The sequence below is a fragment of the Stegodyphus dumicola genome, chromosome 1 (genome assembly GCF_044657685.1).
Source record: "Stegodyphus dumicola isolate Sdum_Otavi_A_Nest chromosome 1, ASM4465768v1".
In the NCBI taxonomy this organism is placed as follows: Eukaryota; Metazoa; Arthropoda; class Arachnida; order Araneae; family Eresidae; genus Stegodyphus; species Stegodyphus dumicola.
In genome coordinates this window covers 79,378,804-79,397,371 of record NC_140768.1, presented here as the reverse complement: position 1 = coordinate 79,397,371, position 18,568 = coordinate 79,378,804, and the positions used below count along the sequence as shown (strand labels likewise).

General features: G+C 31.7%; 1 protein-coding gene across 4 annotated transcripts in view; it reads left to right on the top strand.

Moving 5' to 3' along the window:
* Positions 1 to 18,568, top strand: part of LOC118182411 (zinc phosphodiesterase ELAC protein 2-like) — a 100,466-nt gene that overhangs the window by 74,129 nt on the left and 7,769 nt on the right. For 2 of the 4 annotated variants that reach the window (XM_085816738.1, XM_085816749.1), the window contains 8 exons: positions 1,943 to 2,075; positions 2,243 to 2,334; positions 3,444 to 3,571; positions 3,667 to 3,757; positions 8,292 to 8,430; positions 14,729 to 14,877; positions 14,973 to 15,063; positions 15,151 to 15,274. In XM_085816738.1, coding sequence (XP_085672864.1) covers positions 1,943 to 2,075; positions 2,243 to 2,334; positions 3,444 to 3,571; positions 3,667 to 3,757; positions 8,292 to 8,430; positions 14,729 to 14,877; positions 14,973 to 15,063; positions 15,151 to 15,274 — 947 coding nt within the window. The remainder of the gene's footprint in view (positions 1 to 1,942; positions 2,076 to 2,242; positions 2,335 to 3,443; positions 3,572 to 3,666; positions 3,758 to 8,291; positions 8,431 to 14,728; positions 14,878 to 14,972; positions 15,064 to 15,150; positions 15,275 to 18,568) is intronic. The other 2 variants (XR_015041143.1, XM_085816741.1) reach the window with 2 other exon arrangements.

Here is an 18,568-nt window from a genome sequence, read left to right as displayed (position 1 = left end):
AATAAACAAGCAATCTATAAATTTAAATTGTATCGAAAGTTTATTTTCTCCAATATTTCATTATAAAAGAAACTTTAGAGAATTTAGGAGCAGGTAAATATAAAAATTATATCTATAATAATGCTTTAGAAAAAATAGTGTATTTTCTTTGAAGTATTTCCTTATGTAGTGACCACAGGAAAATTCTTTTAATGATACAGTTCATAGGTTATGCATATTATATATATAGTATTTTGCTTATGTTTGCAACAAAATACAAGAAAAAATAAAATAATATATTTAACAAAATTAAAAAAATGTTATGATCTGTAATAAAATATATAAATAATATGTATTTTTGAAAGGCTAAAAGCTTAAAGATGATAGCAGAAAAGTTTAAATTAACTAAGATGTAAATGATGCAGAACTTCTCTCTCCTTCTTATATTTTGAAAGAATTTCTAATAATGCAAAAATTAAAAAAGTGTACAAATCCTCCAGCTAAGAGAATTTGGTACTTTTCCATTTCGCCGGCGCAGGCGATTAAGTCACCAATAATGGTACAATTATTACCAAACTTAATATCCTCGCTGGTAACCTTTTACGACTCATTTTCAAAACAGGTCACAGTCATTTCTTATCAGATTGTTTGTTTCAATATTGGCATAAAATTACATAGAATTTTTACCATATAGTTCAGTTTAATGCCCTAAGGCCATTCGCTGTAATTAAGTCGATTAGGATGCAATAACACCGCTCACCTGAATTCGAAAATATAGAAAAGGGAAAGTCAAGTGTTAAATTCATCAATTCTAATGAGAATGCACTAGCGAAGTAAAGCACTGGTGTTTTATATAATTTCTGAGTAAGCTATTCATACAAATTGAAATAATTCTTGCATTTAAACTTTTATTCCAAATTAAGATTTAAATTGAAATTAATGAAGATAATTACTGAGAGAATTAGATTTTTGTAGCGTAGTTTACGTGAGATGAGATCACTTGGGGTCACATGAATCAGGATGTTGTACTATGAAAACGTAATAAATTCTTAAATTAATGACTTTTTACATATTTATTGGCTTTTTATAAAATGTAAACAATATTAAAATGTTTATGCCCTCAAAATAAAAAAATTCCTAGAACCAACATTTGTTAACATTTTATATATGTCTGTTATGTGTTGTCACCAATAAAGTCTGCTTGGCGAGATTTGCACCGGCAAAACAGAAAAGTACCGAGAATTTCTGCAAATTAAATGCTCTAATGAAAAAATTTGCAAAATTTTCATTTTAGCGAAGGTCTTAAAATACGGTTAATTAACATGTCGCCTGAGAACTTTGCAAAACCGAAAACTATATATAAAAGTTTACTAAAATTTGGAATGGAAATAATAAAATATGGGTGCCTAACATTATATTATGGAAAGTGTATATGTAAATAGAGGCTGACAGCTATTCACAAAAGGATATGAAAAATTTTAATTATAAAATCCAGTGGCTTGTCAATAACCTCAAATCTTATTTATATTCAACTTTATTAGGTGCAGTATTTAGAGAGTGATGAAAAGGCTTCATATGGAGATATTAAAATTCAATTATTATGGGAAATTTAGATTTTGAACTTGTAAACAGTAGCATATTTTTTGACATTTTTAATGTAATTGGTTTGAAATATTTTCACCTTCAAAGACAAATCAGTTTGGAATACAATAGAAATTTGTTTTATTTTAAGTATACTACCCACCTGAATGGCCAGCTGCTTAAAATAATTGATAATAATAAAAATAATTCTGAAAGCATTCAGATTTTATATTATGCCCAAAGGGCCCCCCCCCTTTTTTTACGTTTTGTCTGTTATGGCTTTTGGTGCCACCATTTTTAAATAATATGGGGAACATACATACAAATTCTTCATTATTTAAAGAATAGAATTTGAATCTTTATTATATGTTTATTCTTGCAGGTTTCCAAAATCAACATGCCATCTAATAATAAACAGTGACAATTCAACTTTAAACAGTGCTGCCATTCATCGAATTCAACATAAACTAAATCTTCTTCATCCAGATATTTTTAGCTTGTTGCAGGAAAGTGAGGTTGGTATTATTATTTTTTTATTTTAATTTTATCTATCTACATTGAAATTACTAATGTATTTGCACAGAATTCATTAAAGCATTTCTTCTATTGATATGCATATCTATATTTGGGTGTTATATTTTCTATCTGTATCTTGTGGGTGTTATATTTTGATTCATTGCAGATGAAAACTTTTAATGGATTGGAAGATTTGAATATTGTTCAAGCAAATACACTTGATCGTTACTATTTACGTCCTGCAAAAGGCTTTGATTCGTGAGTGTGCTAGATTTTTATGTTCTAAGAGTTATTACATTTTATTACTAATATGCTTTGCCTGTTATTGTAATGTGTAATTACAGTAAAATTCCAGAAATCCGCAAAGCTTGGGACCAGAGGTTGTGCGGATTTTAGACAGAAAAGGTAAAGCATAATATTCGGACTAAAAGTGCAAAATGAATAAGGAGTATTAGATACATTTAATTAAATTATTATATACATTATTGCAATAATTTATTATATGCATTCAATTATTATTACATATATAAATTGATTGTATTATTCATTGTATTATATGTACGCAGCATCGAGGTTTGCCGATTTCGCCTCATACAAAGATTTCCGGTGTTAGAATCACTGTTGCTGTAATATTTCAACAGCTTTTCTTTATTTTTCGGTATATCATACACAATCATGTAGCAATTCCATACCATTCTGCTATAAATCGAGGAGTAGCACTAGCTTCCATCTTTTGCAGAATTTGCACTTTTTGCATTACCGTCAATGCAACGTGTTCACGTTTTCCAACGTTGCAAGCGGTAAAATCACGAGTGCGTTTCTTATCTGTCGTATTAAAAAGGGCTGAAATTAAAAATATTCTTAATTTATCCACAAAATATCCGGATAAAAAAAAGCCAGCATTAAACAATCTTGTGAAATGAAATAACAAAGCTCAGGAAATACAACAGCGTGAATCGTGAACTTGAACAAAGTGTTGAGTGAATCGTCTGCTTTTTTACCTCGTTGCAGATTAGAGGGGGGGGGGACTTATCTTATTTATTTTAACTTTTTTATATCAATAATTTGGTATTTCTGTTTTGACTCATTATTATTCGGTAATTATGATGTCATTATTCGGTAAGTATTTTTTCTTCGATATTTTGTACTCAATGTTGCAGTTTCCGGAACCTATAAACTGAATGTTTATATTCCGAGAGGCAACGCGGATTTCAGGGTGGCGAATTCAGTATATTTTAGAGGTACATAATTATTTGCTTTAAAAAAGGCAGATTCTGAAATGGAAAGAAATGACTTCCTTTATATGCTTTTTGTTACTCTTACTTTATAAACAATGTTTCCTTTTATTTTTATGGAACTTATCTCAGAAGTTTAGCTGTTGCTGTTGATCCTAAAATGTTTATTGAGGAGGCCACGAATGCAGAAGGTTTCAATGAGAGTCTGAAAAATCTTCAAAGTCAGATAAGAGAAAATTCTGTGAAAACTTACAATTCAGGCATGTTATTATTTCTGTTTCTTAAATTGTAACACATAAAGAAATTATATTGTTTGTAAAATACATTTATGTAATTAGTTTTCCCCTTCTTCCAGATGATAAGTATCCTACAGTAATATTTTTGGGTACAGGTTCTTCTATACCAAGCAAAGTTAGAAATGTTTCTGCTATATTAGTAAACATAAGGTGTGTATTCTTTTAAATTGTATATTGCATTTTTAATTTGAGTTGTGCTATTTAAATTGTAACTTAAACTTAAATTGTAAACTGGACACTGGCATGTTTTTTTTTTTTTTTTTTTTGTCTTTATTTCTGTTCTTTGCATTTTTCATTATTAAAATTTGCAGAAGTGCATCCAGCTCAATGTTTTCATTTATTTATTTATTTTTTGTTTTGTTAACATTTATTTTAAAACTTAACATAAACTTTTTGGTTAATTAAAAAGTAACTTTAAAGCATTGAAGCGGAAAGACATCAGCTTTCACAATGTGTGATGATCTTACTTGCTCGTTGAAAAAAGCCGTCATTATCCTATTCTTTGTTTTGAATCATTCCACACTTAGCAAAATTACTAAATTAAAATTAAATTAACTACAGATAATTATTGCTTAATTTTTTTTACATTTTCTATTTGTAATTTTGTTTTTATGTGTATAGTTATAATTTTACTATTTGGCATGTTTCATTTATTCTATTGTTGTAATATTCTTTGTATTAACACATATTAAGAATTAGTATATTATGTACATCTGAAATTGACGTCATTATATTAAAATCCTGATTATATATATATATATATATATTTATTTTGTAAAAGTAGGCTTAGCTGTTGAAAATGTGTGGACTGGTGGTGATGTTCCATTTGGGGGGGGGACAGTTCTGTTGCTGCACTTTGTTTTACATGCACTGGTCCTCAAGGGGTAATACATGATACATAGTGAAACTTATGAAAACATTATAAGGCAGTTTATTGCAATCATGAAACCAGTGGAATGTGAGTGCTGGTTTCAGCAGGACATATTAAAATTATCCCGACAAACTGTCCATGAGACTATGTCTATATTAAGAGATTTGGACACAGGAGTGTTTCAAAGGGACTGTGGCCCACCATATCCCCAGATCTTTCGAGTTCTGAAGTCTGGACTACTACTTGTGGGAACTTTTGAAGCAAAAAGTATACAGGCAAAATCCACACACCTTAGAACTGAGGCACAACATCACTTTCGAAATTAGATGTCCTCCATAATGTTGCAAGAAATGTGGAAAAACATGTTAGCATGTGTGTTCAAGAGCAAGGTTATCATTTTCTACATTTGCTTTAAGAATCTTACTTTTATATGTTGTATGTTGTTATTTGTGCTCTTGAATGCTTTTAAACAGAATGCACTGTATCAGCTACAGCAATATGGACTGCATCAAAAAATGACTAAAGGATATTTTTTTATGATTTCAGTTTTGCCAAAATGATGCTTTAAGGTTTAACTATCATTGGAAACCATTTTGAAAACTATCCTGACACCAAATAATGTACTAGTCTTCATTAATGTGTTAAAAAGTATTCTAAATCAAGTAAAATTTTTTCATTGCATTTGATACTTCAGTTACATGTTTCAAAGAAATAATCCATTTGGTTGTGATGTACACTGGTGTGCAAAATTTAAGCAATATGTGTTCATTTCGCCATAACTCCACAAGAAATCATCTGAGAGACATGAAATACAGAAAGGAGAGATATCATTTTCTATTTAAACAATGATGAAAGAATTGTTGCGCAAAAATGAATACAATGCATATAGTATGGAATCAAACAACCAAAAAAAGCCTTTTTTAAACTCATAGTATTGTTACACATGATTGTCTGTACAAGAACCATCTCTCCATACTCAGCACTAGATTGTCTTACAGATCTTGAGATCTTACAATAGCATAATGTAAGACCTTGAGATCTTACAGCACCAGATTGTCTTACAGATCTTGAGGTAAGAGTACCCATTCCTCAATCAACATCTGTTTCAGTTGTTGGATGTTCCCCGGGAGGATGTAATCGTACCGCAAGGCATCTCCCGAAATCATTCCACACATGTTCTATGGGATTTAAGTCGGGGGAATACACTATCCAATCCATTCGAGTGATATCTTCACTTTCCAGTAGCTTCTGAACAGCAGGAGTCCAGTGTGGCCATGCATTGTCATCCATAAAAACGAAGTCTGCTCTAGTGGCACCTTGGAACATATGCACATGGGGAAGAATCACCTCCTAACAATAGCGATTTTCCCGGTTACAGAACTTATGTCAAAAATATGGAGCTCTGTCCACCCATTCAGCATAATGCCTGCCCAGACGAGAACTCCAAGACCACCTTAACAGTCTCTTTCCATGATGTTACTGGGATAAAACCATGTCTTGACCTCTCTCCAAATCAACTGGTGTTGAAAATCGCTTGTGGCACTAAAAAGATTCTCATTCGTAAAGAGAACACAACTCCCTTGGTGAGCGGTCCAGTTTTTGTGCTCCTTGCACCACTAAACAGTGGCGCCAATGGCCAATTTTCAAAGGGATGCAGCATTCAGGATGGCGGGCAAACAGGCCACCTTTCTAAAGGCATCTGGATACAGTAAACTGCAACACGTTTTGCTCCGTTGCTGTGCACAGTTGCTGAGTTATTACATTTGCTAACTGGTTTCAGACTCTTTTTGCCTACAGGATGATATATCGGTAATCCAAGTCTTTGTTTAGCAGCCACCACCAACCTTTCTAACAGCTGTACCTATAGTTTGGAAGGCTTTCCAAGCACGTGAAATGTCACTTTTGTTGATTCTGAACTCTTCACCTACACTGGTCACACTACGCCCCTCCTCTAGGTATCCGATCATTCTCTCACGTGTGAAGTCATCCAGGTGATTTCTTCTGCCATATTTCACGAAAGACTTTACTTGCAGTGAATGTCTTTAATTGCATCTCCATCCTTCCCTTTATTGTAGCCTTGAGTTGAGCGTGCCAACCACATACGTTTTGTATACACTCATGTCGCCTGTGATGTTATGTTCCTGCCATTTGCATATGCATGACCTTTTTGCTGAATTGCATGTTCATTGTAATGATTGCAAGAACCCCTTTTCTGAAATTTTTTGGCTATTTGATTAAAATTTACATTATTGCTTAATTTCCTGCTGTCAAAGAATTTTCTCAGGGAGCATTAAATGAGCCCCCCTCCCCCAAAAAACTGAAAGGTTTCAGATTTTAAATTATGTCCAAAGCGGCCTTTTTTTTAATATCTTGTGTGTTGCCTTTATTTTTAAAATATTATGTTCTTTGCACTTAAACCATAAATTTCCATTCAACAGCAATGTTGCCATTGCCTCACTTTTAAATTGTTGAGTTTGTTAATCAAAAATTCGTTATTCGCTGTAAGATTACATTATTCAAAATTGGATGGCTTTAGGTATCGTTGTTTTATCACAATGCGAGAAACATACATACATTTATGCAAATTCTTCACTATTTAATTTCTTCAAATATAATACAGGGCGATAGTATTTGGTGATGATGATTTGAAAAATGATACAACCTTTTAAAGTTTTCAATGCAAAATCACAAAACGAAAACGATAGTTCTTCAGGGACAAAGCCCCTTTGGACTGAAAAAAAAAAAAAAAAAAAAAAAAGTGCCAAACTAAAGTCATGAATAATGATTAAAGTATTTTTACAGTTTGAACAAAAATTTTAAAAAATTTATATTTTGTGTTACCAATTGATAAATGTGAATAAATTAAAACTAATCAATGTGCAAATTCGTAAATTAACTTTATTCTGCATTATGATTTAACTAATATTTATATTCTGCAGTTTCATTTCCATTTTTATTTTCCTTAACTCTTTGAAAACCAAAGCCTTTGTTAACCTGTATGTTAAAATACCGAACCCTCAGAAATGATTTTCGAGAGTCACAGCAATTTCCTTCCCACCCCATCGATTAGCACACAAAGAAGAGTGAAGATTTCAAATGACATCCTTTCTACTTCTAACAAATAAGGATAAGAAATTATAAATAAATCCTTTTTAGTGCAAGCTGTCTGCATTAAACTGATACAATACGCTTGGGAAAACTGCAGATGCAGTTTACTTACCTTAGGGGAGGGGAAAAAACGAAAAATATCGGAATTTAAGGCAGTTGTGGTCGTCTGAATGAAAGGCTGTCTGGGCCGTTTTGGTTTTCAAAGAGTTAATCTTGTCTATTCCAAACCAGCATTTATTAATTAGAGCCATATCCTCTAAAAAATGACTGAAAATTTACCATAATTAAATCTTCTTTTTTGGTGATGGAAAGATAGTCACTTTAGTAATATTACGTATAAAACAGTTTCTTTGAAGAAAATCCTGCACCCTATAGACAGATAGCCCTATGATTAAATAATCTAATCTACTCTGTGTTTTGTTTTGTTCATATCTCACATGTTTTTACTTTACTTTCTTGCGGAGGAAAAATTTACAGAATATCTGTTTTGAACATCACTGTTATATCACATACTGTTAAAAATATATTGAATGTAATGCATTGTAATTTTAATGTACTTCATAAAATAAGATTATTACCTGTTACATTCATTCATCATTTGTAATACTGAAATGGATGTCATCATTATTGATATATGTGTGATATATTTTAATGATTTATTTATGTGTATATTTAGTTATTAAAGGGTTTATTTCATAATTTCAGTGCAAATAAATACCTATTAATGGATTGTGGAGAAGGAACTCAAGGCCAAATCGTAAGATTGTTTGGTGATGCTTATTCTAATGTGTTGAGAGATATATTTTGTATTTTCGTTTCACACATCCATGCTGATCATCATTTGGTAAGCTTTAGGTTTCAGCAATGTCATTATAAAATTTAAATTAGAAGTTTTTGAATTGTTTAGTTTGTATTGATTTTCTAATCAGTAGAAAGTACTTCTCTGTTAACAGGGTGCTAATTCGTAAATGTGGTAACGTGTTTATATCATTTTATGAATATGTATACAGTGACATTATTGCGAATAAGTGGGGAAAATTAATATCAGTTCAGGAAATTTTTCTCATAGTTTTTTTAGGGATGAATTAGTTGTTGTCAGATATGAACAACTTCAGTTTAGCCCCAAATACAACATTACAGATCCTGATGCAGGATGCTATGAGTAAAATGGTGAAATAAATCATTGGTGTGTCACTGGTCATCACCATCTGGATTCCCACTTTATCAAATTCATGCGGCTGTAATTGTGCAAATATTTTTGGCAATGTTGAATGAAATGGGCAATTTTGTTTTCCCAGTGTGATCTGAAATTAATATGGCAAAATGTATTTTGTATTTGTCTCAATTTTTCTCTTTATTCTGGATTTAGTAAAATAATCATCCTGCCTTGGAGCCTTATGTATTGTTAGGATTACTGCCACATATTTTTTACCAGAATTTATGTTTGGCACTAAGTAGTGCCCCATTAACAGAAAAGTACTCAAGAGAATTTAAATTTCTTTGTAATTTAATAAAAAAATTGTCGAGCTTAATTTGTTGAAAAGTGAACATATAATAAAATAGTGATGATGATAATAGTAATTGTGGTAAACTTGTACCAAATTGAAATAAAAAATTATGTTAAAATGTGCTTGAACTTTTTAAAATGGAAGTGAGTGTATTAAATGTAAGTTGATGAAGCTTAGATGAACTGCAAAACAAAATGTTTTTCTTATAAAAAAAAGAGTCGTTATTATGACTGGCTCTTTTCTATATCAAAGAAAAATATATTTCAGTCTCAAACAAAATAGTGCCGAAAACGTGCTACAGATTTTATCTTATGAACTGAACTGTTATAAAGTGCAAAGAATTTGCAGTCAGCTGTGTGATGAAATTTTGATTACTTAAGGGGAAGGGTAAATAATTAATGGTGTATAATTAGCAATATATTTTACTACAGAATTGAGTTACAAATTAACACCTCTTATATGCTTGTACAATACCTTTCTGATTATCCACACTCCTATTGAAAAGTTGGGAACTTGTTGCCAAATTTAGAGAGAAATGCTTGTTTGGGTATCCTTATGTTGATTTCAAAGATGCATCCAATACTGCATATGTTTTATGTTCTTCTTTTACAGAAATGCATATATTTCTTACACCCGTATGCTCACACCTATCAGTATCTGTGTTTCGGGATAGTCTGAGTTCTACTTTGCAGAATTTCACTAACAAATGTCAGACAATAAATAAAGCAAACTGCTGTTGTAAATGAGACATAGCTATTTTCAGACCAGTTTCCAACATGCATTCAGACACTTTGCTTTCAGTTTTTATTTGCATTGCATTTCCTTAAAATAACCTTAATAATTCTTTAAATTTACATTGCATTTCCTTAAAATTCAATTATTTAAGAAGTACTGTTTCATAGAATGCAATTTGTACATTCTTTATTGTTGGGCAAAAGCCATATTTATGAAGAAATGCAACACTTTCTTTTTTATCAGTGACAAACTTCATATCTTATTGCGATTTGTTGTGATAAAAACAAATGTATTCAATGCAAAAAGATTGCTGAATTTCAAAAATGTAAATCCACGCATATTCAGATACATGTATATGACATGCATACATGGGTTGCCGCATAAATACTTTTCGGCAATGTGGTGCATTGCCTCACCAGTACTTTTTTCAACTTTGTGGAGGGGGTGCAAATAATCAGAAATTACCCTCTTGTACCTTATGTTACTTATTGGCATTTTATGGATTATGTGTGGTGTATCATTTACTGTTAAATATTTTTCTTAATATCACTGGTTAGTAAAATTGTTATTACGGAATAAGCAAGGCTTTTTTTTTTTTTTTTTTTTTTTTTTTTTTTTTTTTTTTATGTTTTTTATTCTAATTTCAAGTTTACTGTCCTAATGTTTGGCATTACCCATTATTACATTTTAACATGTTACTTTATAATATACATGAATATTTTCTAAGACTGTGTGTATACTTTTACATTAAATGTGTTTTATTTATGTATAATTGCATTAAAGTTTAATATTAAAATATTTTTTTTTTATTTTTCTTCCAGTTTTCATTGAATTTTCACTGTAACGCATATCATACTTTATAGTGTAAATGTGAACAATAAACAGTTGATACTTTCTGTTATTACCCATGTATCAATCTGCTGTATTAAATTTCTTGCTTTAGCATTTCATTGAATCAAGTGTATAGTTACAGTGGAACCTCAAGATGCGAATTAAATTCATTCCATTATTGAGCTCATGTAGTGAATTTCTCGTATTTGGAAACAAATTTTCCTATTGAAAATAATGGAAATCCAGGTAATCCAGTCTGCACCCCAAAAAATATCAACATAAAAATAAATTTTTATAATAAATAACACTGGTAAATAGTGTAACCGTAGATTACCTTTATGATAGCTTCCGACACCGACCTTAACTGCTTCTCGTTAATCCACACCAACAGCAACTTCTAGAAGTTTTGGACGGTTCTTGAAAATAATGGTAAATTCTTTGCCTACATCAAGTCTCTTAATTTCTTCCTTCTTCTTCAGAATAATGCAGATCGTAAATGTCGAAAGGCCATAAGTCTTCGCCAATTCCTTCACTCTTACACCACACTTACGTTTATCTGTGATTTCTTTCTTAATTTCAACAGCCGTGGCTTCCTTATTTTTCTTTGCAGCACTATCTAAGGCAAAAATCTTCTTGGGAGGCATTGTAAAATAATTATTTTCACGTTAAATGTAATAAACAATTAACTCAAAAGTGCACAAATACGTTGACATTTGATCTGACAAGGGGATTCCCCGAGTCGAGCCAGATCAGGAAATGGCACAACGCATACTAACAGCCTTTCTCATTGCTCATTTCTCGAGTCAGTGCTCATATTTAGTAATAAATTTTTTGCTCATACTTTCCTCGTATCTCGAATTTCTCGTATATAGAGGTGCTCGTTTCTCAAGGTTCCACTGTATTTCTTTTAACCCTCTGAGCATTACAGGTTTAGCCCTATAATTTCAAAGTTCCCCAAAATGTCATGAATAAATTGTTAAAAGACAACTTACGTTGAGTAATTTTCTTCCAATATACATTGAACATGAAAGAACCTTTTATCCTTGAACGTTAAAAGCTGGCTGAAATTTTCATGTGTAATGAATAAGAAAAACCCATATCGATACGGAGTTTTATGCCCATAACACTGGGAGGGTTTAAATACTGGAATAATGCTCAGAAATAGAAATCAGTTTTCAAAATTCTAATGGTTCTTGATTCTTCGTTTCCATTTAAGCAAAGTTAAAAGTAAATATTTGTAATTTAGTGCGTCTGAAGTGCATGTATATGCATATATATTTAGAACATACTAAAATTTTCTTTGATAAAGAAATTGGGCTAAGCATTAAAGTATTGCTGTGGCCCTCAATAAAAAAATAAATTTAGATAAACATGGTCTACTGAGGAGAAAAATTTTTTTAGTACTTTTGGAGGTCCAAAACATTTCAGAACATTCTTTAATCTCAGTGCAGCTTCAAAACTACATCTTCAAGTTATGAATTTCCATTTATGCTATTTGGTTGCATTATTGCAAACTAAAATTTGCGATATTTTTTTCCCATATGTTGTAATCAAGTGCTCCACTGAGCCATCTCTTGTTAAGTGGACAGTTTTTCTTATTTGCGTCAGGTATTCAAATGACTATATTTTGCAGATATAAATTTTAACTGAAAAATCAGATTTTTTTTTATAGAATTGGTTTTATACCTTTAAATACTTTTGATACCTTCTATTGTTATACTTTGAAAGCAAAAAACACTTCTCAAGAAGAAGATCCTAAACAGCTCATAAGATGACTCGACATTCAGAGTCATGCATTTCTCTATGAATATAAATCATTAGATAAGTAATTTTCTTTCAAAATTGTATTGAAAGTTATTAAATCTAGTTGCATGTTTTCTAATCAGTCATAATTTCTTGTTACTGCATTTAACAAATATCCCTTTTCTAAAATAATTATTTCCTCAATGATAAGCTTTCAGTATTCTTTTCAGGTATTGATGTCAGTTGGCAAACAATTTCATTTGCCATTTAGTTCATTATTTAGCATATGCTAAGTTAATTTTATTTTTTAAGTTAATGAGTTGGAAGCATTACAGATAAGCTTAAGCTTTTAATAATTTATAATGTTATCTTACTATATAATATTAATATTGTAAATATATTCAGTCTACTGGAAAGTTATGTCCGTTTTATGACAACAATTTTTGGCATGTAAGCACATGTTTATTTGCCGTATTTTCGGCTCTCTATTTTTATCACTTAATGTATACATACTGATGTAGCAAGTCAGCTAAAACAAAGTTGATTCACATTAGTCTTAAATGTGAAGCAATAGTGTACCCATGGCCACTGATAGAGTTCATTTATGCCACTGTATTATGTGAATTTCAACAAGGAAGAAATGCTACAGAAGCATATAGAAATTTATTGAAAGTTTTTGGTGAAGGTACAGTTTCTGATAAGGCATGCAGAAGATGGTTCGAAAAATTTGAAACAGGTGATTTCGAACTTTCTGATAAGCCATGTTCTGGGCCATCATCTTTGATTGGCGACGGTGTTGTTACGACCATGTTGGAGCAAGATCCTTTTGACAACATCGGAGATCGCAGAAAGGCTTAATTCAGCTCAGCAAACCATTTTGAACCATATTCGAAAGATAAGATGGTGTGGAAATATTCAAAATGGGTGCCACATGAATTAAGTTAGAAGAATTTGGATGATTGAGATGTCATATGTACATCTCTGCTTGCTCCAAAAAAATGAAGCCATTCTTGAACCGGATGATAACTGGGGAATGAAAATGGGATCACCCACGGAAACATCGTAAGGGAAAGGGCATATTGTGAACCCAAAAACCTAGCCCTCCCATCTCTAAACCAAATTTGACACTGAATAAGGAGAATGTTGTGTATATGGTGAGGCATTCGAGGACCAGTACATTAAGAGCTTTTAAAACCAAACAAAAAGCTCAATTCAGAGAAGTACTGTCAGCAGTCAGACAATTTAAAGACAACAGTCCAAGAAAAGAGGCCGGCGATTTTCAACAGGAAGGACATCGTACAGCATCATGATCATGCCAGGCCAAATGCTGCTTTGGGGACTCATAAAAAAATTGCAGAACTAGGCTGGGAAATTCTGTCACATACACGATATTCCCTGGACTTAGCACCCTCTGGCTATCACTTGTTTTTGTCCTTACAATATTTTTTGAAGGGCAAAAAATTCAAAAATTAAATAGATATCAAACAAGCACCAGCTCAATTTTTTGCATCAAAAGTTACATCATTTTTCAAAAATAGGATATACAAATTGCCCTCACACTGGCAAGAAGTCATTAATAATAATGGCAATTATATTATTTTAATAAAGTTTATTGACGGTAAGAAAATTTTTTGCTTTGTTTTATTCCAAAAACGGACAGAGCTTTCTGGTAGACCGTATACTAATGCTTTCTATGTTTTTAGTGCCTTATGTGATGGTTTTCAGCTTACAGTACAATCTGATGAAAGTTTTTGATACCAGATCATAAAATGTTTTTTACATGTTCTATATTAAATGTTATATAAAAAAGAAGAGCCAAGTGCAATTTTGAAGACTTTAAATGCTCAACCATGGTTACATGACAAACTTATTTGTTGAAATATTTTAACACTTTTCTGATGTGATGTTAGTAATGGGAAAATAGCCTTTTTATTTTATAATGTAATACTAATATGATGAAATGTGCCTTCAAGTTTGATTTTTTAAGTTTTTACAATTGTTCTATAAACAAATTAAAAATTACAGCTTTCATTTGTGTTTTCATTGAATTCAGGCTTCTTAGAATGGTATCCACTAATGATTGTTGGGTCTTATTCAGATTCATATTAAAGTTTACTTCACGTTTTTCTTAAATTTAGTATTTTACAGCATTAAATTGTATTTTATTTATTGGTTTATATTTATATCACTTTGAATACATTCTGCTGAAGTTCTGTCTTTGCTACTTTTTAAAATACATAACAGCATTTTATATGCATGTTAATTATACCGTAATCAAATTCAAAAATAAATTTGAGGTTACTGAAATATTCTTCATTATATTAGGGTTTGATACAGTTACTTAAGTGCCGTGCAGAAGCATTTAAGAAATTCAACAGAGAATATGAGCCTCTAGTACTAATTGGCCCATCCATGTTGTTTTATTGGTTGCAGAATTACCATAACATGTTTGAGAAAGTGTCATCTCTTTACAGGTACATGTTTGTTTTTATTTTTGCTTGGGAAATGTTAAATGATACTCTGTTGAACAGATAAGTGTATTATAAAATAAATTTTCTTCATTTAACAGTTTCATCAAGTGCTCCTCATTGCAGCATAATGAAAAAATACTGTGTGGTGCTGAAGAATTAGTTGCTTCAAAGAATTTTGAAAACATTACAGTAAGAGCCATATTTTCATTTAGAATTGTATGTGATATTTTTAAGTATGAATTTTTTACATAAATGTTGTTAAATTCTTCCTTCGAGTTAGCCACAGTTCTTGTAGATCACTGTCCAGATGCATATGGTTTAATCATGACTCATAAGACATCTAAATGGAAATTGGTTTATTCAGGAGATACAATGCCATGTGAAAGACTTATTGCAGCAGGTAACTTTATCTTGAATATATTACAACGTTTAATGTGTACTATGTCTTTTTTTATTATTTATTTGTATATTTATTTAATACAAATTGCAGAATTATGCAATAACATGTGAATGTTGTCATTTTTTAGAGTTTCTCTTTTCTTAAATGAAAATTGACTCTTTACTATACATGCACCATATTTCTCCTTGTATAAATAAGATGCTTCCATGTGTAAGACATATCTTGATTTTGAAGCCCGAAAATTGAAAACAAAACAAATAATTATTTGGTTGACAGAATTTAGTTTCTATTTTCCTTCCAGATTTCATTTTAATAGGTGGAAAGTATTACATAAAGTTATTAAAATCAACATTTATTCATCATCACTGTCAGAACTCCCATCCATTAGCTGGACCTCATCTGTGTACCCCTTTAAGTATATAATAGTCTAAGGTTCAGTTTCTCCAAATTCACTGTAGACAGTCTTGTCCTGAAAGGATTCTTTTATGGTTCCTTATCTTTAGGTTAAAAGGTGACTTAGAGTACACTCGGAAGGGGGGGGAAGCTCCTTAGAAGCTTGAAACAATGTCATTTGAAACCTTCAGACCACTTTATTCGCTAATGAACAGGAGGGAGGAAATCATTGTAAATCTCAAATGTAATTTTAGATTTTTTTTTTTTTTTTTTTTTTTTTTAAGAAACAAGTGAGCAAAGGTCATGGCCTTCTATCATTGACAATCTTTCACCCTAGGTTTTGTTCGCAACAACACTCATTGGCGTTTCTGTTTTCACTAGCACCACCATTGTATAAAACATACCCAGTTTTTAGACACACACACAAAAAAAAGAAGGAAAAAAAAAAAGAAAAGAAAAGAAAAAGAAAGAAGAAAAAACAGAGAATTGCATCTTAAACATCAGGAAATACAGTACTTTGTGGGGGGAAAAATCAGACCTGGCAAAAGCGTTGCTTAATTATGAAGTTAAATGGGATTCAAGGTCTTAAGTGTATTTTTAAGTAGACCGAACTTACAATAGAAAAATATTGTCATGGCTTTAAGGATATATGTCTTATACTGACAAGCTAACCTGTCAAACTCAAAAATCAGGAGATTTTTGTTAAAAATTTTCAGTAAAAAAAATAATTCCTAAGCAGTGAAAACATACAAAAAGGATTTTTTTTTTTTTAAATAACGAACAACAAATACTGTCTTACTAATATTTAAAAGTCCTAGTCACTAAATTTTATATGAAAGTAGTGCAAAACTATACATATACTAAAAATATTTTTATAATTTGAAAGATTTTAAAGTAGTTTAACTAGTTTTTCATATAATTGTTAATAGCAGTAGAAAATTGTACTTTCTCTAAAAGAGAAGCATTATAATTTTGCTAGTAGCATTTGCCACATAGGCCTATTCATGCTAATAAAAGTTTTCCAGTGTGTGATCAAACTGTTCATATTGGATCTAAATTCAGTTTTTATTTTAATAACATGATTGAAAATGTTCTGAAACTCTGCATTGCTGTGATGAATTCCTATTTTAGAAAATTAGCTCAGTGTTTGATTGATTGAGCTCAGTGTTTGACTGAAATTCGATTTTCCAATTAGATTGCACTAAGTATCAAATCTTCTTAATTCTGTAAATTTATTCAAATCATATTTTGCTCTCTGAGTTTTTAACATTTGTCTTTTTCTTTTATCAATAAGCTTGTTTAAAAGATTTTTTGAGGCATTTTTTTTTTTTTAAATATATGGAGTGCTGTAATTATTTTAAACACACAATAATGGCAGTTAATAAAATATTCAATATTGATTGTATTGCATCAGCACAGAAGAATAGTTATATACACTTCTTATTGTGGTATGTAAGAGGTGTGGCTGTGAAACGTGCGATTCTGAGATCTCCACCAGCAATATAAAAGAAATACAACATGAAGTTACAATGCTTGCAGTTTGTGAAGAATGTTTCTGAACAACTTACATCTTGCAAAGAAATGCCATGGTACAAAATGTCCTTCACTTGAAAACAGTATCACATAGGTGGCCCCCATTTTCTTTGACACACATTCCAAGTCTTTAAGAGAAGTTAAACATTACATCTTGCAGGACTGGCATTCTAATTCAATTAACTTCCTCCTGAGTTATCCCCTTCAGTTCCAGGATGGTATGTGGTGGGTCATATCGGAAGATTTCGGATTTGAAATGACCCTAAAAAAAGAAATCACATGCTGAAATGTTAGAGGCCAGGAAATATCCTCGCTCAAGATGAGATGAGGAAAGATGTTTTATAGTGCTAAAATAGAAATCCACGAGGTATGGCATGTGGCCCCGTCTTGTTGGAAGAATGTGTTTGCAGTTACAGGAAGATCAGAAAGCTGTATTATGTATTCACAGGAACTACCTTGCCATGATCGTCTTAAAAAATAAGTCTCAATGATTCCAAAGGATGATACACCACATTACCACTTTCTGACTGAAAAGTGGCTCTTTATAAAGCATTTCAGGATTTTCACGTGACTAGTATCGAAAGTTTTGCTTGTTAGCAAAGCCTGGCACATAAAAATTCGCGTCATCACTCATGATCAGATTAGCATACAGGCCTGGGTTGTCATTCATGAGTTCCAACAATTCCCGAGAAATGCATAGTCTCTTTCTGAGGTCATCTGCATTCAGTTTTTGCATTATCTGCATTTTGTATGGGTGATATTACAGTTCCTTGTGCAATATTCACTGTACACTGCAATCCGGTATGCCAAGTTGCAGTGCATGCTTACGTGCAGAATGCATGGGACTTCAGCTGAAAACTATTGCAACATTATGTGGTGTGCATACACGTTTTGCACTTCCACCCCTCTCCACCATATCACATGTTCCTCAAAATTCTGCACCTACAATTTGCTAGCATGCGACAACCGGACTGGGGCATGACTTGCAAGATTGTAATGAGCATGAACTACATGCTGTGTGGCCACATAGCTGTTGTTTTTATAAAATGCCTTCACGGCAAAAGCACATTGTTCACCAATCCCTGGCGCTGTATCGACTCAATGTGAGGGTCAATGGCAAAGGTTTGCTGTCCAGATGGCATTCCTGTTTTCTAATTCCTGATGTAAATTGCTGTTTCCAGGGTTGCAAAATTGCCCATTTCACTGCCGCACCAGATAGATCGAAGGTGACAAAACTAGGGCAATCATAAACACAAAAATTTCAAGATATTTTATTAATTACAGTGTTTTAGAATTTTATGTCCTCAGATGTTATATATAAGCCACATAATTACGAATTAAAATATTTACACATCCTTTTAACTAAAA